The sequence below is a fragment of the Ambystoma mexicanum genome, chromosome 3q, assembly GCF_040938575.1.
Source record: "Ambystoma mexicanum isolate Mex_15411 chromosome 3q, UKY_AmexF1_1, whole genome shotgun sequence".
In the NCBI taxonomy this organism is placed as follows: Eukaryota; Metazoa; Chordata; class Amphibia; order Caudata; family Ambystomatidae; genus Ambystoma; species Ambystoma mexicanum.
This window is the reverse complement of record NC_090926.1, coordinates 1,058,226,266-1,058,249,517: the sequence shown is the minus strand read 5'-3', so window position 1 is coordinate 1,058,249,517 and position 23,252 is coordinate 1,058,226,266. Positions and strand designations below refer to the sequence as shown.

The following is a 23,252-nucleotide window of genomic DNA, read 5'->3' as shown; positions in this document are numbered from 1 at the left end:
TAGTACCTCTTTGGTGTTTACCGCGAACCAAAGGTTTGGTCCTATTTTTGTGTCAACAGTCACTGCCAAATTGTAATCATAATTCGATGTTGGTGACCTATCCCGGTATTATTTGGAAACCCAATCAACATCCCATAAGAGTCTCCAAAGAGCTATATATGCAAAAGCTACCTCCCTAGTGGGATCTGGATGTGTCTCATAAGAAAAATTGTTTGTACATCAAAGATATCAAGCAAATGTTCAGGGAACTAGGGACCTAGACTTAAAGGGATTTTCCACGCTATAGGGGTCACCTCTGCAGCATTCCAAATAGCATTAAAGAAGAAAACTGGAAGAATTATTTGATTAATATGAGAAGAGATCATTTTGGTAGAGATAATTAAACAAGTTCTCGGGACTACCTTTTATCTGTGTAACACTAAGGTTCCCAAACAAAACGACTTGACGTATTTTTCAACAACTTTCATTCATTAATCTTTCAGAAGTGACAGTAAAACACACTTATGTACTCCTCTCACAGAAAGACATTGGCTAAAAGAAAGGGTGTACCACCTGGTTAGAAAGAGGTCACACTCCAGCAGAGGACAATACTTGAGAAGAGCCTGCAAATGAAATATATCTTTAAAGTAGTTCATGATTTGTTATTTAATCTTTAGGGAACCACTTTTCACAGAAATATTGAAAAGGATGTTGGTAAGATCTCACGCAACCCAAGTAATGTATTTATTGGACATTTGTATGGCGCCTATATACGGGTGTTTCCATGCGCCAAAAGATCTTGTGAAGTAATAGAATCTCACATGACTCAACACTGAAGAGGCAGAGTCTGTATTGCACACGGTCTCTGAACCAGGAGCACATTCTCTCTCCTCAGCTTGGCCATCAATTGCTCACCTGCTTCTTCTGTCTCATGATTTCCAGTTTTTGTGCCAATTGTATTTGGCGCTGACGCTCTGCTTCCTCTGCAGCACGGCGCAACTTCTCTTGATGCTCCTCTCGTAGGGCATTCAGAGCTCCACGAGCATCTCTGATCTGGGCCAGCTTGTCCTGAAGACTTTCGAAGTACACTATGCACAAAGATACAAAATTAACCAGATTGAACATCCAGCAGAACACGGAGGACTGAAGGTAGACATTGGTGTCTAAAGATTATTAGGGGCCAACTTGGACCATTACAAGTGGCCAAGATAAAAGGCATTCATACGATGTAAGACTGACAGGGCTTAATGCTGCATATCATACCATCCCACCTACTTTCCATCACCCTCACAAGCATCCTAGGCCCTGATCCCTCAGTGTGTACGTACATCGCCGCTCATCAAGCTGATTGAGTAGTTCCAGTAACTCTGGATGCATGTTGTTGATGGATTGGAAGAGGGACAGCACAGCAGAGTCATTTGTGATGCTTCGGCCCCTCATGTGGTTGCTCCTCATGCGGTTGACAAACGTAGTGACTGCATTCTGTAAAGCCTTCAAAAACTGGTCATGGTTCTCTTCAGAGTCTCCATTTTGGTACTGCTGCTGGCGAGGGACATGAAAGGAGTCAGTTGCGACAGGTACTTCAGGTAGGGTAACAAAAGAAGTCTAGCACAGAGGAGGGAGTGGGAATTAAAGGTATCAGAGTAGGGCTTGGTAGTGCTGCCGGGGATTTGAAGAGAAATCAATGCGTGCTGAGAACTGCTGTTGAAGGCACAAGTGGAACAAGTGAAGCAGTCATAGCAACAAGAGGGAAAAGTGAAAATATCAGGACAACGTCTGGTATTGATGTTGGTGGGTGGGGTATAAGATATGATTGGCTTATTTCAGTGCATGGTGGTGGTGCTGGTGTCAGTGAGGGAATGTGAGCAGTGTCCAGTGCTAGATGGTGGGCTGTAAATAATGATGATCCAATCGGAGCAGAGCTGCAGGGATGTTGAGGAACGAGGCAAAATGAGGAAGTTAGTACCAGGTCTGGAACTACTACTTATGGGGTTGCAGGGACTGAGGGGAAGGTATTCAGATGTCGGAGAAGGCCCCAATACTATTGCGGGTGGGGTGGGAAAAAGTGTCCGAGAACAGGCTGCCATTGATGCTAGGAGGCTGCAAGTGGGGTTGTGGAGAAAAATGATGGGGTAACTGCAGGGCCTTGGAACTGCTGTTCTAGAATGACCATTGGAGGTGTGAGGTATCACAGTCACAACTGTGGTCTGTGACAAGCTGATCTCAAAACACTTTAGTAGAGACCCCCAGCAGTTCACCATTCTGTCAAGATAGCCTTAGAAGCTTCATTTTTTAATGTGAAAGAGCATTGTGTGGCATTCACCCCCCAATCCTCTGAGCAGAGCAAAGAACAAGAGCAAGTGACCATCACATATTGCCATTACCTCTACAACATTAACCACAGTAACAGGGGTTACATGGACCTCCCCTGTTAGGGCGATCGGCTCAGTAATCATGATGGGGGCTGGTGCTGAGGGAGTGGGGCTCTTGCGAACTTCCTCCTGCTTTTTTTCCCAATAATTACGGTTTAGGTACCGAGCCAGCTACAAAAAGGAAGGAAAATAAAGACTTGTCACATGAGCTCGAAGGGAAGCACATATCCGTTTGAAGTAAAAAGGGAGTAAAGGCTGAAAGAAGCAGCCTTGTCAAGGCTTACCTCAGGATCGATATCCTCAGCTAATGGAGCGGAGGAGTTCTAGAAAGAAAGAGAAAAAAAGACCATTACAGGATATGCTCAGAGTATCACCACGACCTCTGACCTAAGCCATAATGTGCACAAACGTGCATTATGGCATTTGTTAAAGCACAAATATTGGAAACATCCAATACCTGCCAACAGTGTCGGGACTATATAGTTACATTGCTTGACAATACACACTTTACGCAAAAAAGGATAGACACTCTTCTAATCCAAAGTAAATTCGAGAATCCAGAAATGTCCAAATATCTGTCAAATAATTCACAAAGCCCATAGACATAAATGTTTTTTTCTATTTACTTCCATACTTGAACTCCCTGCACTTTTGATGAAAATAGAGTTCAGGTGGTTCCAAAGACATGTTCAAGCAGATGTGGCATGACAAGTGCAATGAAGAAAGGGTAAAGAGCTAGAAATAGGGTTAAGAAAAGCTGTAAAGATAGGAGGATACGGGCAGATAAGCGGACAAAAGAACAGAGCAAAAATGTTGTGCCAGGAATGGACAAGGATCAGTCACTTGGAGATGCAAAAGTAGGGAGAGAGAAGGACGAAAAAACACACACTGATAATAATTTGATTAACAGCTACAGTTAGACACATGGAGTGATAAATGACAAAGCAACAAGATGGCAGTGCTAAGAAACCTTTTACTGCAATAACTACTTCCTAACTTACCACTGGAGAGGAGTACAGTGTGCCAATAGTCGGAGCAGAGGAGGCTACAGGAGCAGGCTCAGTTTTGGGGAACATAGGATAGGTCGTCTTCTGTCTCTAGAAGATAAATATGAACATTTTCAGTCAAAGCAGATACACCAGAGAAAGATTTGGGTACGAAATAGAAGTCATTGGTTACAAATCAGTTACAGCTAAATAATAGACGAGTAGTATCTCGGTGAATAGAAATGGCTTAAGAATTAAAAGTACAGATATTATCATACCAGATCAGCACAGAAAAAGGCTATAACATCACGAGGAACAAAGACAATGGGGAGTTTCACATGAAGGTACCCAAGGCAAAAAATGTTCTATCACCAGAAGCCAGAGGCTATCCAGAGAGGACACACCCCAGCCCAATATGCCCTTTTAAATGTAGGTCAAATTACTGAAACTGGAGGCTGTTATGCAGTTTTGGAGGTGTCCACTTGCTGACCCATTATGTAAGGATGCCACCAACAACACCAAGACAACCTGAACCACTTCCTGTTTATATGCTGCTGGTACAGCACTTAAAGCAGTGAGACATAGCACCTATTGCTATGCAGTGCTTGAAGCGGGACCAATCATGAGGCCCTTACCTGGGCCATTGCTTGTCAATGAAAAATACTTCCAGTATGGGAAAAGTCCTAACACTCAAAGTCTTGCACCTAAGAAGCAGAATAATTCTGACAAACCCATGCCACTGAACCAGATGGATAGCCAGCACGTTATCACTGGATACGTGTGAAAACAGAACCCCCGAAAACCAGAAGACGTTGTCACAGTGAGTCAGACATCAGGTAACAAGAGACGACCCTGTCCTTCTCACCTGCACATACTCATGTTGTTTATAGACCAGTTACTGCATAACTCTGCTCCCAAACCTGTACATCAACCACAGAAACCAATACCAACTTCCGAGTTCAAACCACAAAAAGACTTTACATCCCTCAAGATGTCCCACAGACCACAGGGAGGCTACTGCTATGCCAAACAAAAACTTGACTCAGCCCAGAAAGTGAGAAAGGTGCTGCGTTACTGGATTGTCGGACGTTACTGTTTTTAACTTTGTGTTTCAGTAAGTGTACATAATTACTTTAAATACACAAATCATCAGGAAGAAGAGGGTAGCCTTGGCCAGGATGGATTCAGAAAACGGAATTCAAGTACTGCATGTCCCAAGTATGCATGATGGGAATGATTATATTGAAGAGCATGTTGCCAGAACCAGGCTGCCAAATTATTAATTTCTTAATGGAAATATATGTTAGGAAGATTCCTCTCTGTCCATGTGTTCAAGTTATGAGAGGAGTCAGCCCAGAACTAGCAAACTGACTGAACATCGAGTGCACCTGGCTCTCTTAATGGTAAAATCTCAGGAGAAGAGGAAGTCGTTTTAAAGGTTCAATCAGGGTACAAAATGTACACTCGGCACCGGTTAGTGATATTTGACTTTTGGGGAGTAAACAAAATGGTGCGTTGAGTTTACGCTCACCCTACACAGGTTTGCGGGAGTAGGTTGGTGACAGTTATTCTTTAGTTTTGGCTTCATCAAAAGATGCAAGCCATTTTGCCACCAAGCACAATTATCCTTTTTCAAAATCCTGCACTCTGCTATTTGTGTATTAGCGCTTTACTTTGTCTAGATGACCACAAGTGTTAGGCAAAGTTTTCTTTTTTGCTGCTTCCTCTCAGACATCAATGAGATAGCCCATCGTTTTTCTTCCTGGCCTGACCTTTTAGAGAAAAATAAATCACTCAGCTTTACTTCCCTTGCTTTTGCTCACTTTTAATGGGGAGAGTGATCAGTTTCTAATACTATCAGACTATAGTATTTTTAAACTGCACACATCACTTTAAAGTGAAGTGTTGTCGGGATACTTATATCTTTTTCTGTGCACAACTTTACTGTTGAAATCATGTGTCAAGTATTGGTTGGTGGCAGCGGAAATATTTCGACTGTTTTTTTACTTTCTCTCATACATGCTTGTGTTTTACCACATTATGCCATTTAAAGTACCATGTACTCTAAAATAAGGGACAGGAGGATTTAATCCACTCCTGGATGAATATCCTTACTCCAGTTGGTCCTACTTTCTGGAGAGACCATCATCATTTCGGTAATTACATCCTGACCTATGTTCTAAAATAAAATCAAACCCCTGAAGGCTAATAGACCATCTTAACAATTTAGGATTCTCCCCATTCATCTGCATTAACCATCTCAAGGGTTTGGTGGTTGTTTGGATTACAAAAGTAGATCCTTACAAGTATGGTCTAAACTTCTTCAAAGACCACACAATGGAAAAACATTCACATTCTATGGTTGCCCACCTTGTTTCTCGGTCCTTCAGTTTCCTACTGATGAAGCAGATAGGGTGTTCCCTGCCTTTCTCATCCAGCTGACTCAGAACTGCACCTATACCTGTATTGGAAGCATCCATTTGTACAATAAAGGATTGGTTGTAGTCAGGAGCTCTCAAGACTGGAGCTTGACAAAGGGCTTTCTTAAGCCCTTCAAATGCCTTAGTGCACGCCTCTTTCCACCTGACCTCCTTGGGGAATTTGGGTGAGGAGATCACATTCAAGGGAGAAGCTATGGTCCCATAGTTCTCTATGTAGTTCCTATAGTAACCAGTGAGACCTAAACAGGCTCTCGCCTGAGTTTGAGTAGTAGTGGTAGCCAGTCTTGTACAGCTTGTACTTTGCGAGTCAATGGGCTTAGTTTACCTCCTCCTACCTCATGTCCAAGGAAGACCACTTTACTCTGACCAATTTGACATTTACTTGCCTTTATGGTCTGTTGGGCCTGCTCAAGAGCCTCCAATACATAGCCTAGGTGGGTCAATATGCTCTTTCCAAGTAGGGCTGAACACTGCAATGTCATCCAAGTATGCCATGCAGAAGTCCTCCATCCCATTCAGAACATGATTTACCATCCTTTGGAATGTAGCAGGTGCATTCGTTAGTCCAAAAGGCATTACCTTAAAATGGTAGAGGCTTCCTGGGGTAGAACATGCAGTTTTCTCCTTGCCATGGTCTGTCAGAGCTATTTGCCAATAGCCTGAGGCTAGGTCAAATGTACTGAGGTACTTGGCTGAACCAGGTTTATCCACCATCTCATCTGTCCTAGGTAAAGGATGGGCATCAGTCGTGGTGACTGCATTAAGAGCCCTATAGTCCATGCAGAATCCAACTCTTTGGTTCCTGCCTTTGGCACTAGTACAACTGGACTAACCCATGGACTGGCAGATGGCTCTATTACCCCGAGATCAAGCATCTTCTGGACCTCCTCCTTTATGTGGGTTCTTACATGGTCTGACATTCTGTACCCCCTGCTTTTGACAGGTAGAGCGTCAACAGGGAAAATATCATGCTGGCCCCAACAGGCCAAGCCTAGTGTCAATGAAAACAGGGAGGCAAACTGATTTAACAGAATCTTGCACTCCTCCTGTTAGTACAAAGTCAGATCAGAAGAGAGATCAACTCCTATTTTAACATCCACAGGTTTTCCCCCAAGAAGGTCAGGCAGAGGTTCACTCTCCTCCTCTTCTTGATCAGAAGCTAAGAGCAAAGCTCCCATTTCTGGTCTGATTGCATATGCCTTTAGGCGGTTGGTGTGAAAAATCCTGGGGGCCTCCTTGGGATTGCCCAAGTCCACCAATTAATTGACCTCTCCAAGTTTGCCCACAAACTTGAAGGGTCCAATCCATTTGTCCTGTAAGGCCCTCTACCTTGTAGTTACCATAACTAGAACTAGCTGGTCTTGAGTAAACTCAACCATGTTGGCCTTCTGGTCATGCCAATGTTTAACCAGACAATGACCGGCTTTCAAGCTTTCTGAAGCTTCCGTCATCGTGTGTCTCATTCTCTTTCGGAGACCTAACAAGTCAGTCACTCTCACTGGCTTGTGGTAAGGAGCACTCTCCAACCCCCTCCTTGATTAGGGCCAATGGACCTCTGACCGGATGACCATAGAGAAGCTCAAAGGGGCTGAAGCCAACCCCTTCTTGAGGGACTTTTCTATAAGCAAAGAGAAGGCATGGCAGTAGAAGGTCCAACTTTCTTCTAAGGGGTTCTTCTAAAGCATCTATCATGCTCTTCATAGTTCTATTAAACCTCTCTACCAACCTATTGGTTTGGGGATGGTAGGCTGTTGAGAACTTGTAGATCACTCCACAGTTTTTCTACATAGCTTGCATGTAGTGGGACATAAAAGTGGTCCCCCTGTCTGAGATAACCTCATTAGGAAAACCTACTCTGGTAAAAATACCAAGTAGGGCCTTAGCCACTGCCTGAGCAGTAACAGGTCTCATAGGCATTGCTTCAGGATACCTGGTAGCCTGGTCTACCACAACCAATATAAATCGGTTGCCTGAAGATGTGGGAGGGTCTAGGGACCAACAATGTCAATCCCTACCCTCTCAAAAGGTACTCCCACCACTGGGTGGGGCACCAAGGGTGCAACGCAGGGCCGGTCTGTCATGATGCCTACCCCCGGGGACCCAGACCAAGTCCAGCAACCCCGGAAGCAGGCATCAAGTTATCCCTAGCAAGCCCAACAACCCCTGCTAGGGGCTATACTGCTAGCCTGTGGCGCCAGGCTCATATGGAGAGTCAGTCCTGGCGCCTTAGGCGCCAGGCTCATAGATTAAAACTTACCTGATGCAGACCATGCTGCAAACTTACCTGATGCAGACCATGCTGCAAGAGCTCCAAGCCAAAAGAGGCTTGGAAGGGACTATTTTTGTTTACTCGGGCAGGGCTGGGGAGGAATACTTACCTGGGACTACTTTGGGGGCTATTTAAACCACGCCCGAAGAGCAGCACACGCTTCGTGTTGTTCTGCATCCAGCAGCGTAACGCTCACCGTGCCTGCAAGTCTGCATCCAGCCTTCTGCCATGCCCGCCTCGAGTTTGGAGCTCCTAGAAAAAGGGAGAAAGAAGGAGAAAAGGTTAGAACAAGAGCAATACCTTTGATCCTTACCTGAATTCCCGATCCATCGCGCCTTCGAGCTGGAAGAAAGAAGCTATTAATGTGCATCGCCTCGCCTGCTGCAGCGCCGCGCTGAACTCACCGGCCCTCGCAGCATCTTCACATTCCACCGCATCCTCCTGCATGTTCCCGCCGCACTCCGGCACCTAAGGGGAAGACAAGAACAGCAAAGTGAGCCAAGGGAATACACAGAGGAATATTAGTTACCCCCCCATAGACTTACCTGATTTTACCACCGGGGTTACTATTCCTCTTAATGGGTCGGCGAGCTTCCACTGCATCTTCGCCGAACCCCGGCCCCTAAGGGGAAACAAAAGGACAGAAAGGTGAAACAAAGGGACTAACAAGGGGAACCCTCGTCACCACAATAGACTTACCTGATTTTACCGGCAGAGGTATTATTCCCCGAGACTTCATACTTTCTCTCAGCGCCTGAATAAGGGAGAAAGCAACAGGTTACATATTGACATTATTTTATCGAACTGTGTTGGAAAATACAAATCCTTACCAGAATACTACTGGTTGCCATAAGGAACTCTTCATTAGGGTCAAGCTGCAACCTGCAAGGAATCGGACAAATGTGAAAGTCAGGCATTTGAACTCTTACGAACTTTATACTTACGGCGTCTTGCCGGGAATCTCGGAGTCAATAGTGTTCTGCAACTCACCAATTCCTTCGAGCCAGTGAAGCAACTGGTTATCAACGCACCCCTGCGCTTAATGCAGGATGGAGAGCTCATCTTTTCAAACCATCAGGTGAGACTATAAGAGGGGACATCAAAGGTGATCTGTGGGGAGAAAAGCGGGGGTGGAGGGATTTATGCTCAACTCCACGGGTGGTTAATTCCCTTTCTCCATTTGCAGAAGAATATTCCTACGGGCCAAGCAAACGAAGCTAGGTGGGCCAGTCCAGTCCGTCATCTCGGCCCTACGCGTCACATTGGTGAAGACCGTAGCTGTCCAGTTCCGATCGACGCCTCTGTGGGAGCCAGGTGAGCGTAACACGGTCTTTGTGTCAGGCAGTGCAGGCGGCTGCCTGACGTGGCTGACTCTAGGGGGCGCTGCACCAGCTGCCTGTGAACTCATAAAAGTTAATGAAAAAGGAACAATTTACTTACCTGTAACTGTTGTTCTCCAGCATGGGTCTGGCATGGATTCACATGCTCATGAATATTCCCCGTCGTCAGGCTGGGAATCCTCGGTAAAGAAAAAATCAGTAGCAGTTTCGTTTCTGATCTGTCTTTCTTAGTAGTAACCAATCACTGATCTCTGGGTCATACTGCCCCCAGCCAATGACTGCCCTCTCCCTAAGCCCCGCCTCTGGCAGCCATCCTCAGATTTGGTAGCACGCCAAGTGGCAGTATGACCAAGAGAAGAGCTGCAGAGGGGTAGGCGGGAGGGTTCGCATGTGAATCCATGCCAGACCCATGCTGGAGAACAACAGTTACAGGTAAGTAACTTGTTCCTTCTCCAGCATGGGGTCTGGCATGGATTCACATGCTCATGAATAAAAGCACAACCACGGGAGGTGGCAAAGGCTCAACATTAAGCATTACATACCAACTCAACATTAAGCAATTCTTACCTCCTCACCAGGCTCACCTTAGGCAAACAGGTTGCGCAGTACTGCTTGGCCGACCCTAGACTCCTCCCTGGAGTCCCGATCGACGCAGTAGGATCTTGTGAAGCTGTGCGTCGACCTCCACGTAGCAGCCCTGCAGATGTCCAGCAGGGGCACACCAGACAGGAACGCTGTGGTCGCGGCGATCGCTCTGGTCGAATGGGCTCTCGGACGGCCGGGCAGCGGTCGTTTTGCCATCCGGTGACAGTGCATGATGCAGCCGGAGAGCCATCTGGAAATGGAAGTCTTCGAGAGCCTTCCCTTGATTCACAGACCCAAAGTTCACCAACAGTTGTGACGTCTTCCGAAAACTCTTTGTGCTCTAGCTACATCCAGCGAGTGCCAAGTCCTCTCGGCCGGCGTCCAAGGCGACGGGAAGAAAACTGGTAACACCAAGGGCTCGTTGAGGCACCTTGGGCATGAAGGAGGGGTGCGTCCTCAGCACCACCCTCGTGTCATGAAAAGTCAAGTATGGAGGCTTGCAAGATAGGGCCTGGATCTCTCCCACTCGTCGTGCGGAGTTGATGGCCACAAGGAACGCTGTCTTCCATGACAGGAACTTTAAAGGCGCCGAATGCATAGGCTGGAATGGGGCCCCCATGAGCCTGGTCAGCACCACATTAAGCTCCCACGCCGGGGCAGGAGCCTTCACCGGCGGAACAATCAGAATAGTCCCTTCATAAATTCCTTCACCAGGCGATGAGACCACAAGGACGCCCGTCCCGTAGTTCTGGTATATCGTGAGATGGCAGCCAGATGTATTTTGATGGAGGCGTGAGCCAGTCCAGCTTTGGCCAGCGACAGTAGGTACGGCAGTCCTTCAGGGGCCGTAATCCGCAGTGGGTTAATCTTCTGTGCACGGCACGAGACAGAGAACCTCTTCCATTTATGACCCTAACACTTGAGAGTTGAGGACGGCCTGGCCTTTGCAAGAACCTCTCTGCAATCAGCCGGTATAGCGTACCCTCCAAACACTAGTGCTGCAGGAGCCAGGCCTGCAAGTTCAGCGACTGTGGGTCGTGATGGAGAATGGCGCCTCCTTCTCTGGAGAGAAGATCCGCGTCCGCCGGCAGCTTGACTGGTGGGGATGTTGACAAGTCCAGAAGGTCCGGGAACCAGATCTGCCTCGGCCACGCCGGTGCGACGAGGATCATCCTGCACCTGGACTTCTTGAGCTGGTTGATGAGGCGGAGCAGCAACGGCAATGGAGGGAACGCGTATAGAAACAGGCCGTCCCAAGGGAACGAGAAAGCATCGCCCATGCTCCTCGGCTGTGGGAACCTGCTGGCGAACCTCTGGCACTTGGGAGTTCGTTACCGTCGCGAACAGGTCGATCTAGGGTTTGCCCCATCGTTGGAAGAGCCGATCCACTTGATCCTGGCACAGTTCCCACTCGTGGCACGAGTGCAGCTCCCTGCTGAGTGAGTTGGCGATGGTGTTTTTTATTCCTACCAAGTGGAAGGGAACCAGAAACATCCCCTGGGCGACGGCCCAGTGCCACAGATCCTGGGCCTCCTTGGATAGGGCTGGGGATCTGGTGTCCCTTGCTTCCGTATGTAGAACATCGTGGTGGTGTTGTCAGTGAAGATCCTCACCACCTTGTCCTTGAGGGACGGAAGGAACGACTTGAGAGCCCAGAACACTGCTCGGAGCTCCAGAATGTTGATGTGAAGAGACCTCTCCTCCGGGAGCCAAAGGCCTCTTGCGTGGAGATCTCCGGTGTGGGCCTCCCAACCCTCCAGAGAGGCGTCCGTCACCGTCTCCTGAAAAGCGGGGTTTGAAAGTCCGTGCCTGTAGTGAGGTGAGCACGGGTGCCCCACCATAGGATCGCCCGACAGAACTCCTCGTCGAAAGGGATCCTGTCCTCGAAGCAGCCCCTCGCATGAAACCAGCGGGCGTCGAGGAACTCCTGTAGCGGACGCATTCGAAGTCTGCAAAGGGGTACAAGATAGATGCATGAGGACATCATCCCGAGAAGCGACTTGATGGACCTCACCCTGGCCACTTCCGTGGCTAACAGGCGCCGCACCTTGCCCAGGACGGTCTTGGTCCTCTCCTCTGAAGGGGAGGCCAATCGCCCCACTGTATCGAGCTTCGCTCCCAGAAACAGTGCTACTTGCGATGGAACCAGGTGGGATTTGGGGTAGTTGATGGCGAACCCGAGCTCAGTGAGCAACCGGACGGTCCTCGCTGTGTGTTCAACGGCGAGTTCCCTTGTCCTTGCCCGGATTAGCCAGTCGTCCAGGTAGGGATGGACGTGGATCCCCTGCAGGCGCAGCCACGCCGCCACTGGTGCCAGGCACTTGGTGAAAACCCTGGATGCCGACTTTAATCCGAACGGAAGGGCTCTGAATTGGTAGTGGCGTCCCTGAACCACGAACCTGAGGAACTTCCTGTGCCGTTTCAGAATGGGGATGTGGAAGTAAGCATCCTCCAGGTCCAACGATGATAGGAAGTCGCCTTCCTCCAGCTGTCCCAGCACGTGCTGGAGGGTGACCATCCTGAATTTCTGCGCCTTGATGTATTTGTTTAACCGACGCAGGTCCAGGATGGGGCACCAACCGCCTGTCTTCTTTCTGACGAGGAAGTACCTTGAGTACACTCCGGAGCCCCGGAGCCTCCTGGGGACGAACTCGATGGCACCTCTCTTGAGCATCGCCCTTACCTCCAACAGCAGTTGAGGGATGTGATTCTCCTTCCTGGCCACGGGAGGAATGCGAGGGCACTTGTTTTTGAATTCCAGCGAGTGCCCGTTGGCCAGGGTGTCCAGCACCCAACGGTCGGTGGAGATGGACGCCCACACGCTGATGAACTTCGTCAGCCGGCCTCCCACCAGGGTGCTTCGGTGGGGGCCCGACAACCCGGCCGGGTCAGTCTTGCTTGGAAGCGGCCTTGCCGCCTTGGCCTCCCTGGCGACGACGGCGGGATCCCCCTTGCTTGCTGCGACCTCTGTAGGCCTCCTGGGAAGAGGAGCGGGCCGCCTGGCAGTAAGTGGAGGAGCCACCGCTGGATCCTTTGGAGGCACCCTGTCTTCCTCCGGAGCTCTGAAAGGGCTGTCGCTGTTGAAGCACCCCTAGGGCCTGGGCCGTCTCCGAGTCGGTCTTGATGGCCTGTAGAGACTCGTCCACCGCCTTACCAAAAAGGTTGTTGCCGTCGAACGGCATGTCCAACACTCTGGTCTGGACGTCCTGGCGAAAGTCTGTCGCCTTGAGCCATCCTTGTCGTCGGAGGCAAACTATGTTGTCCAGTTGGCGGAATCCGGTATCGGCAATGTCTGTTACCACTGTTATGGCGTGATACGATGCCACCTTGCCTTCCTGCAGAATTTCTAGGGCCTCCGCCCTCTTGTCGTCAGGTAGGAAGTCTAGCAGGGGAGCTATCTTGAACCAGAGCTCCCTATCGTAGCGTGCCACGATCGCTAAGGCATTGGCCGTCTGAATCGTCGTCGCCGCCGACGAGATGACTCGTCGTCCCATGGAGTCCAACTTCTTGCCCTCGCTGTCCGGCGGGGAAGTGGAAGTTGAAGCCGCTGCACCCGCTGCCTTCTTCTTAGCCACTGCCGAGACGACAGAGTCTGACGTGGGCTGGGGCCTGAGGCACAAGGGGGCGGCATCGGGGACTCAGTACTTCTTTTCGTACCTGTCCCTCTTGGCGGGTGTCGTGGAAGGGTTCTTGAGGACAGCAAGCCCCTCGTCCCAGATGTCGTCGAGCAAAGGCACCGCGAGGACCGTCTTCCTCTTGGCCTCTCGTCGTTGGTACAGAAACCCTTCCTTTTTCTGTTCTTCAGGGCAGAGCTGGAAGAGCTCAGATGCCCTGGTTATCATGGTGTGGAAAGAGGCAATTTCGTCGGCTGGAGAAGTCCGCGGGGGGGATGACGGGATGTCCACTGTGTCATCGCCACCGTCATCGTCCATCCCCGTCGCTGTATCCGTCACCGTATCCTCTCGAGGGTCCAGCGAGGGGGATGCGGGGTCCACAGGTCTCGCAGGGACGAAGGGAGGAGCGGGGTGGACTCTCCTCCGCTTGTGCAATCTCGTCCTTATCTCGGTACATAAGGATTGGATTGCCAACAAAATGGTCGCCAAGCTATCCTGGGGCTCGGGTAATGGCTGCGACGGACGGGATGGCCGCTCCACTGGGCCCTCTTCGTCGTCGCTATCTTCGATCACGTCAGCAGGGACTGCCCCCTGGGATCGAACCTTCTCGAACCTCTCGTTGAGGCCTATCAACCTCTCGTTGAGGCCTATGGACCTCTCGTTGAGGCCCTTCTCGGTTTCCACCAGCTCCTCCACCAGACCCCCCACTCTTTTTCTGCCAGGGACTTCACGGGGGTCTTAACGATGGGCTGGAAAGAGGATTCCCTCAGCGGTGGCAGGGATACTCTGGGCCCGGAGGCCGTTTCCACTGGCGTAGTCTTAGCCGGCTTCGCCAGGGTCGCAGCGACCACTTCGATAGAGGCATTTGCCGGCTGGATCAAAGCCCTCACCACCTTAGGTGCGTCCTGGGCCTTCGCCTTGGGGGGAGGGTCAGCGCCTCGCTCCCCCTTCGAGATCGACCGGGTCCGCTCCAACGGCTAACACGGGTTCTCGGACTTCCTCTTCCCCGAACCAGAGCGCTGGCTCGTGGTCGAACGTGCCGGGGAAGTAGCACCCTGCCTGGCAGCGAAGAGCCCGACCTTTCGGCGCTCCCGGTGCCCGCGGTGCTTGGCCTTCTGTTGGGCCCCCGTTGCCGGGACGCCCTCACAGGACTTAGAAGCCCGCTCAGACTTTTTCTTCGCCTTCTCACCTGCTGTGCCCTTCTCCAGCCGGGCGGCGAGGAACGACAATCTTGTTTGGTCTGTTCCGAAAGGTTCTTGCAGAACGCACAGTCCTTCTCCATGTGCGTCTTGTCCTCATGAAGACAGTAGAGACATCGTGAATGCTCGTCCTCCTTGAAGACGTTTTGCAGTCCGCATCCAGGGCAGCACCTGAACAACTTGGATCCGGGCGTCGAGCGTCCCTTGTCCTGGGCCATGTCCGTTTAGGTAGGCCGCAGATCTCCCGGAATCCTCCAAGAAGTGTAAACTCGACGAAAACTTCACCCTTGAGGGGCATAGAAGAGTTCCGAAACGGGTCCCCGTTGTCGGAAGTAGAAACGGTGGAGCTCGAGGCTCGATTAAACCGAAAAAATGAGAAAATCTCCTGAAAAAGCGTGAAAATGCAGCAAAAAACTCGAGAGCTAAAGCACGAGGACTCCCAACACTTGAGCGTGCAGTAAAAATATGAGGATGGCTGCCAGAGGCGGGGCTTAGGGAGAGGGCAGTCATTGGCTGGGGGCAGTATGACCCAGAGATCAGTGATTGGTTACTACTAAGAAAGACAGATCAGAAACGAAACTGATACTGATTTTTTCTTTACCGAGGATTCCCAGCCTGACGACAGGGAATATTCATAAGCATGTGAATCCATGCCAGACCCCATGCTGGAGAATACTTGTTTACCGTACGTTTTATTTATTGACACTGCGCAGCGCCAGTCAGACCCAGGCCAGTCTGACTGAGCTGTGAACGTATGATGCAATCAGACAGCAGTCTCTGCTGCATTCGGTTTCCTGATCACAAACGCTCCTGCAAAGCCAGGTCGCACCACGTTGATTTTTATTGCTAGCAATAAGCAGCCTCAGCTCAAGGCAGAAAATAGCAACATTTGTTGCTTTCGCTTCACCGTATGCACTGCACAGTGACACAGGGGGTTGATTGAGTGGGCAGCCTGCCCTGCTTTGACCCTGTGTCAATTGGCGCAGAGATTGTCAGAGGAATTGGGATCAAGGCCCAGTCAGCAGGACATAGGTTGTTGCACAGCGGAGCCCGAGCCCAGAAGCCACCCTGTGCCGGCTGCCTCTGCCAAGAAGATTGGCACGTGCTGGTAAGTAACTGCAACTAAGATCAAATGCATATACATTATCCTCCGACCGTGAAGAGGTTGTGTGCCTAAAATATCATAAATAAAACATGTAAACCTCAAATGTTATATTAGAAAAGTATGTAATTGTTCCGTCTTTACCCAGTCTCAATACTCGCTTTAAGAAGATGCTGTGCTGGGACATTTCACTCTTCCTTCTGTTAAAAAGTTCGGTCCAACATAATACAACGATTTATGAAGCATACAAATACGTTGGTTCATAGCATCTTTGCTAATGTATAATAAAAGGCATCCAAATGTGTTAGCAGGAGTTCAAAGAACGAGTGACTGCATGACAAGCCTCTCCCGATTGCCTTCACAATTATTCAAAGAAAAAGGTTTATAAATGAAGGCAGGTGCATTATTTTAAGATTCATTCAAAATTATCAGTAATTATGCAGAATGTTTTCAATTCTTAGTTGATGACACTTGTGTATATAGCTATTCTTAAAGGTATGTTGAATAGTGTTTTTTCACTCTCCTTCAACTTTTGCTAAATACCAGACTCTACTATAGCGACTCCAGTCTTTGTGTTACCTCTTCCTAGCTCCAAAACACCTGTGAGCCATGCATGTAAACCATGTTCCCAAACACCTGATGAGTAGAGGGCATGTACCACCACACCGACCCATGAAATGCTTTGGGTCAGAGTCTTCAAACCTTCTTTTGATATAAGTGCATCCCTTCACTAAAGTAAAAAATAATTGCTTCCATTTCATAAAGGGGAGTGCATAACGGATGTGCACAGTCATCGCCCCCCATGAAAATTGTACAAATCAGGGGTCCTTTTCATGCATTTAAGTAGTGTCCGCCAGTTCAGAATCGAGCTGTACTTTTATATATGTGAAAGTGAAAAGCATCCCACAGCACCTTTTTCCGAACACACAGTATCAGACAGACAATAAATGGAATGTCAGCAATATAAATGGCTACTGTCCCCTTGTATTGCAATCCCTCAAACTGGCAAAGTAGTATTACAGGGCCTGTGGTTGTGGACTTTTGGTTATGGTTAAGTTGTTCAACTCATAGAAAGAGGACTTTTTCAACCGTTTATAGTCACCCCGGAGAGGCGCCTGTGTACCCAGTCCTCCCTCTCTTATCAAAGTTGAGTCGCAGCGCCCCGGACTGCGCAGCCAATGACTAGCTTGAACTGTGCACCAGGCGATGGGCACACGCCAGCAGTCTTACAGTGCTCGCACCTGGCCTGCGCAGCATCCCTGACAGCGCAGATATTAATGAGCAGCACGCCTGTTAGGTAAGATTTCCACAGGGCTGGTAAATCTTCCTTGCCTGGTTCAACTCCAGAACTTTTTGCTTTTCTAGTGAGATATTTTCCATTAATACCTCAGTGAGTGGGAACCTTTTTTTCCACACTCACCTGTCTAACTCTTTTCATGGGTGTCATTTTTAAGACTCTCCATAGTGTCTTTTTAAAGTTATCATGTCTAACAACTTATTGGCAATAAGTGCCTGTTGTTGCTGGGTTGCCCTAGGGGCTCCCCATTTAACTTTCTTGTGCGAACCTTGAGTGAACTACAGTTCCCAAGGGTAGAAAGGATCTTTGGATCCCTTTTACATTTACTTCTGTGAAACCAGCACACCCCACCTTATGTGGAGTACTGGGGAGATACAATGTATCCCCTTTCACATTTAAACTTTAACAATTATGTTACAGTGACAAGCTTACCTTTAATGGCTGGTGGCAGTGATACCTTTTACTAATTTGGTGCACCTTTACCGCGTGCTGTAATCACAGCTGCAGTAAAGGCACCTAAGGGTGCTCATTTTTACCAAAATGGCCCCTGTCTTCTTTTTCTGCCATTTTAGTGTTTCTTGTCGTTTCTTGTTCCTTCCCCTGACATCCAGGGCGGGAAAATCCTTTGTTTGAGTTTTGTCTTCGGCGGGAGTCCCCTGGACACCCTGCCCAGGCTCCAGTCAGTCTGTAAGCACAGGAAGTGGGGGAGGGGTCCCAAACTTCCCCCTCCTTTGTCTTAGGTCTTCCTTCAACTGGGCCAAATCCCAGTGGGGGATTGGCTGTCCTGATTGGACAGCCAAACGCCCCTTTCTTGTAAAATGCGGGGAGAGAATGCAGAGGTTGTGTTGCAGTTCCTGATAAATACTGGAAACCTGGAAGCTGAAGTCATGTCGACCACTGGAACCGAAAACCGAAGAGGATGACGAAGGAAAAGTGGCGGGAATGATTTCCAGCGGCCGGAGAGCCTGCTTTGTAACCGGAGCCTGCTGCACAGCCCTTCCTTCCGATCGACCTGGGGTCTCCGAAAACGACGGCCCGAACCCAGAGCCTGGTGAGACCCACTAGACTCAAGACGACCTGCATTTTGAGCCATCCCACGGGTTCCTGCGACCTTGCGTTCTTGCAATACCCCAATACCCTGGGACCTCCTGCCACTGTGCGGTGCACGGTCTTCCGAATTCCGAATCTCGCTGAAACTTCGTGGGCATCTTGGTCTATCTCCAGAGACACGAATCGAGTCCAAAAAGTCCCCTCACAAGAGTGCTGGACCTTTTAAACGACGAGAATTCAACCACGATTTTCTGTCTTCATCTGTGCTCCTTGAAAAGGCGCCAAACCCGCAGAACCGCATTCAGCTGCGAGAGAAATCTTGCCTAGAGCCTTCTTCATCGATCCCTGCTGCAAAGTCCCTTCTGAGGTCTTGTGTTCAGTCTCCAGGACAAGGAATCCAGTGACCAGGTATTTGGCTGCAGTCCCTAAAGTTCTCCTGCTGCAATCTCTTCTTCATTGCTGAGGTACTGTGTTGGCTTGGGTATATACTTACCTTAAGCCTGTTGGGATTTCTGTGTAGTCCTGGGGTGTTTTCTGTGATTGGGAGGTCCCTCGTCCAGTACACCCAGTCCCACTGCTAGAATCCTGCTGGGGTGTCTTCTGTGAAGCCCCTGGACCCTCTTCTAACCCTAGAAGTAAAGTATTCACTTGTTTGCCCAGTTTTCCTAAGGAAACTCTGAATTTTGCTACTAAAGAACTTATTCTAACACTGCCTGTTGGTCACTAGTCCTAGTGACCCCCCTTCTGCCACTGAGAACACTCATGCTCTAAGGGAAAGACTTTGAAGGGATTGGGACTTCTGCCTAGAAAAGAAATCAAGTATTTTTACTTACTTGTAAAGAGTTGGTTGGTAACTGTAATTCTAAGAGTGAACAGTTGCAAAAGTTCTTACTGATCTTGGATGTGTGATGCACTATTCTTAAAAGTATGGTTAACATCTTTCCTTCCTTAGCCACTGTTTTGCCAGTCTAAAAGAAAGTAGATGTGAAGGTATTTTACTCTCCTGTGATTAGGTTGTGCCTCTTTACAAAAGTAATGTGTTGGTTCCACCAGATTATTCCTGAAGGGTAATTGTATGAGTGTCCTCCAACTGTTGGTATCACCAGGTTAGTCCTGTTAGGATAACTGTATGAGTGTCCCCCAACTGGGTCTTGCTTCCCCTGACTTGCTGCTAGCCTGTCTTTAATAAGTCTACATTAGGTTGTTGCCTACCTAGAATATCTATTCAGTAAAGTGTGACATTGGGTTTTACTTTTCCTCTTCATTGTGAAGTTAAAGTAAGTGGGTTTTACTTACCTTGTGTTAGCTGTGTGCCATCCAAAACAAGTTACAAGAGTTATTGCTTATCTCCATCTGGGGTTCCCTGATTTCCAAAGCATCTGTAATTGTATATTACATCCATTAGGTTTTGCTCACCTGGTATAACTGTGTGTTATGACAAAAGTAGTGATAGGTTTTTACTGCACCTAGAATAAGTGTTTCACTATTCACCAAAAGTATATTGTCCAGTTGACTGTTTATGTGATTTGTTCCAAGAGTCACTGCACAACTGGAAGGGCCTACTGTCCTTGTATTACCACAAGTAATCTAAAAAGTAACCATTGGTCTTTTACTCCCAAAGAATAGGCTTGGCCTATACTAAATGTGTATAACAAGGTTTTGACTTCCCTAAAACTACTGTTAGGTGTTCCAAATAAGGTCTATACTTGGGTCTGTGTACTTTCAAGTATAGTGTTGTGTTTTATATTGTGATTTCATATAATGTTTCAGTATTTACTTAACCCCTAGACTTATCTGGGCCTACTTGTATTTAAATAAATCCTTTATTTTTATAATACATAGTGTTTCAGTGTTTCTTTGGATCATTGTATTACAATTTTCACTTGTACTGTATCTACTGCCCTCTCTCCCTCCTAAGATAAGCCTGGCTGCTCTGCCTACGCTACCATGTACTCAGGTGGTACAGTCTTATACTAAGAGTGGAGTCTTGTACTGCCTCAGTTGAATGGTTTTACTAGGCCCTTAACTGGACTTCAGAAAAACTGTCCTAACAACGCCACATTGTGCCCTAAAGTCTTCCACTCCCTTTTACACTAGAGAGCCCGAGGTAGGCCCTTTGCTAAATATATGCTGGGATGGGCTGTCAGAGGGGCTGGGTCCGATTGGAACAACCAAGTGGGACTCACCTTTCGTAGTCGGGACATGTGTACCAAACTTGCCCCTAGGTGTGTTTTTAATGGCACATGGTCGAGTGTTTATATATTTGCATAGTCTTCATTGTTGGATTTTGTTCTCCAGAGCGGGCTATTTGTGGCTGTAACGGTCACTGTGATATCACTGCATAAAGTGGGCTGTCGCTGGATTAAGGGTGACTCCCAGTGAGATGTCAGGGAAACCTACGCCGTTGTCTGATCGCAATGAGTTAAAGTCTTCTCCTAGTGTGATGCAACTGAAATAACAGCGTCTCCAATTGTGATGTCACTTCCATATTGGTATCTCAGCATACATTGTGATGTCATTAATTTAAGGGCAGAATCAGTTATGACACTATAGTAATGGCTGTCCCCATTGGTATGTGGCAGCTGTAGAGATAGGTCCTGTTCTATCATTTCTTGTGTTTATAGTTTAATGTTTTTGTAACCCCTGGCACAATTGACCCCACATCTTTGGGTTACTTGTTACCACTTATGATCATACATGCCATACATGTCATTTAGGCACCCATTTTATCACACTAAGAAGGATGAATGGATGAGTTGGTCCGGCTGGGATTGAAACCTCTGACATGAAGCTTGCATAATGATTTCCCCAGCCATAACATTAACCCTCTGAGCTATTCAGTGCGCTCAGCCCTCAGAACAGCCTATGACCATCTTAGCTGTACTGCCTGCAGCCCAATTCCAATTCCAAATGACAAAGGTGGACGCTTTGTATAGACGCAGAGTAATTTAAAGTTTGTTTGAGAAGCCAGCAGGGACTCTCACAGCCTCACCTCTCTCCTGGCCACTCTCTTACCGTGGCTACTATCTATCGACCACCCGGTCAGATCTTCTCCTTCCTGTCTGAGTAGGCGGACCTCTCCTCCTCCCTGCTAGCCTCGACCACTCAAATCCCCCTTCTTGGAGACTTCAACATCCATCTGGATACTTCCTGTCTCTCCTCTGGACTATTTAGCGACCTCTGTGACACTCTCTTTCTATTCTTCCCTGATGTCTCTCTCAGGGAGCCAGGACAGCCACTGTTAATTGCACAATGTCGAGAGGAGCTGAAGGTCTTCTTTGCAGGTAGGTAAAAAGTCTTGCAAAATGTTTTTTAGAAATGTATTAATTCCCTTCTACCTTAGAGACACCCAGCTCTTTTTGCTGGAATTTAGGACTTTTTAACTACCGACCTGTGTAGTTCAGACTTATACCAAAGGTTGGGTCCCTATTGCCAGGAGGTCAAGGTTATTGTAGTGCACCCAAAGGGTACTGCATACAATCTTGCCTAACACCATGCCACACTAGTTTTGACTGTCCGTTGGTCATTTTGTGTCTTTTCCTCTCAACTGCCCTCTTGGGTCTGGAATTGCCATATATGGAAAGCAATTTCCTGGGCAAAGTTGTGTGTGTGGCTGGAAGTGGTGTTTGGGGCTGTCTAGACCCAGTGCACACCCAAGCCAGAGCATGTCTGTTGCTCGTCAGATGTGATTGCCAGAGGGTGTCCATGACTGAACACCCCATGTCAGTTTGAATTGCATATATTCTTACCACTGGTGGACTTGAGGGCCAAATTCTGAATAAAAGGAGGGCTCCTGCGGCCCTTCGTCAGATCATCGTTGGGGTCTAGACCCTACAACAAAGTGCAGTCTGCTGAAGAGCAGAGGACGACTGTTGCAGCAGGCCAGCATTGCTTCCAGTGAATCCCAGTGACGGCCTGCACCTCTCTACAGAAGGCCCTCGTCAGTGCTTCAACCCCTGGACTAGTGGGAATAACACGTCTTAACCCCTGCTTGAGGATCTGTGAGTGCTGAGACTTTGGATCTATTCCTAGACCACGTTGTGCACTGACCAGCTTTCTCCGGACAACCTCGTGGCACCGGACACTGTTCCGAGTTCAGCCATGAAACTTTGAACATCTTCAATTTGTGGATCAAGATGCCCGTCCCTGCAGCTTCAGCCTTACTGACAGAAGAGAAGCCATGCAGCTCCTGCTTCTTTGTTCTCACTCCACAAGTATCGCCTGTCGCCACCTGAACGTGGTGACCACCACTGCGACTTGTGTTCTTCATGTCCTGGAGGACCGCTGATGTCGCCTGCTCTGTAGAGGTCTTCATCCTGTCATGCCAAAGGTGCCCAGCTGTCCAGTCCTAAGAACCGTATCGTCATGAAACGGAACAGTCCACGAGTCGGACCCGATCCTGGTGTTTAAAGTGACATCTGTACCCACAGCCAGACTTTTCTCGACACAGCACATCCTAGAAAAAACTGGGCCCAGTCGATTCAGGAGCCAGTGAAGGGGTTGCGTAAGAAACCGGAGTAAGAGGGTTGAGTTTGCATACATATTTATATGAACCTCTCCATCCCCTGCCCGCCATAGGGTTGAATGGGCAACAAGGAATGAAGAGACTGAGCAAGTGGTGCAATAGTGGTTACTATAGATATCTATCCCTAACACTAAGGGGATTTCCCTACCTAAATTAAAGGAACTCAGGTGCTCGTCAGGAAGCCTGTGTGAGTCAAAACAAAAATCCGAGGGCGCCAGCATGTCTGGGTACATCGAAACTCTGCAGGTCTTAGTCCTCCAGTATGTCTGCTTGGATCCAGTTCTGATTGGGAAGTTGGCTGTCCCTTTCGGACAGCCACCACCCAAAGTTTGAATGTGGCATGACTGCTGATTGGTTGAGTTTGTGCATAAAGATGAGGGTCTTGCAGCAGAACGAGCGAGTCGACCCACAGAAAGAAGAATCAGAGGAAGAAGGAAGTCTGCAGCCACCTCCAGCAACCGCCAGTCACTGCTGCTGCTTAACCTCCTTTTCT

At 48.5% G+C, this 23,252-nt stretch overlaps 1 protein-coding gene across 4 annotated transcripts in view; it reads right to left on the bottom strand.

Annotated features, from left to right (window-relative positions):
* HGS (hepatocyte growth factor-regulated tyrosine kinase substrate) overlaps positions 1 to 23,252 on the bottom strand; it is a 793,272-nt gene that overhangs the window by 302,451 nt on the left and 467,569 nt on the right. For 2 of the 4 annotated variants that reach the window (XM_069655261.1, XM_069655263.1), the window contains 5 exons: positions 3,353 to 3,448; positions 2,636 to 2,674; positions 2,364 to 2,522; positions 1,308 to 1,521; positions 895 to 1,067 (listed from right to left, as the gene is read on the bottom strand). In XM_069655261.1, coding sequence (XP_069511362.1) covers positions 895 to 1,067; positions 1,308 to 1,521; positions 2,364 to 2,522; positions 2,636 to 2,674; positions 3,353 to 3,448 — 681 coding nt within the window. The remainder of the gene's footprint in view (positions 1 to 894; positions 1,068 to 1,307; positions 1,522 to 2,363; positions 2,523 to 2,635; positions 2,675 to 3,352; positions 3,449 to 23,252) is intronic. The other 2 variants (XM_069655264.1, XM_069655262.1) reach the window with 1 other exon arrangement.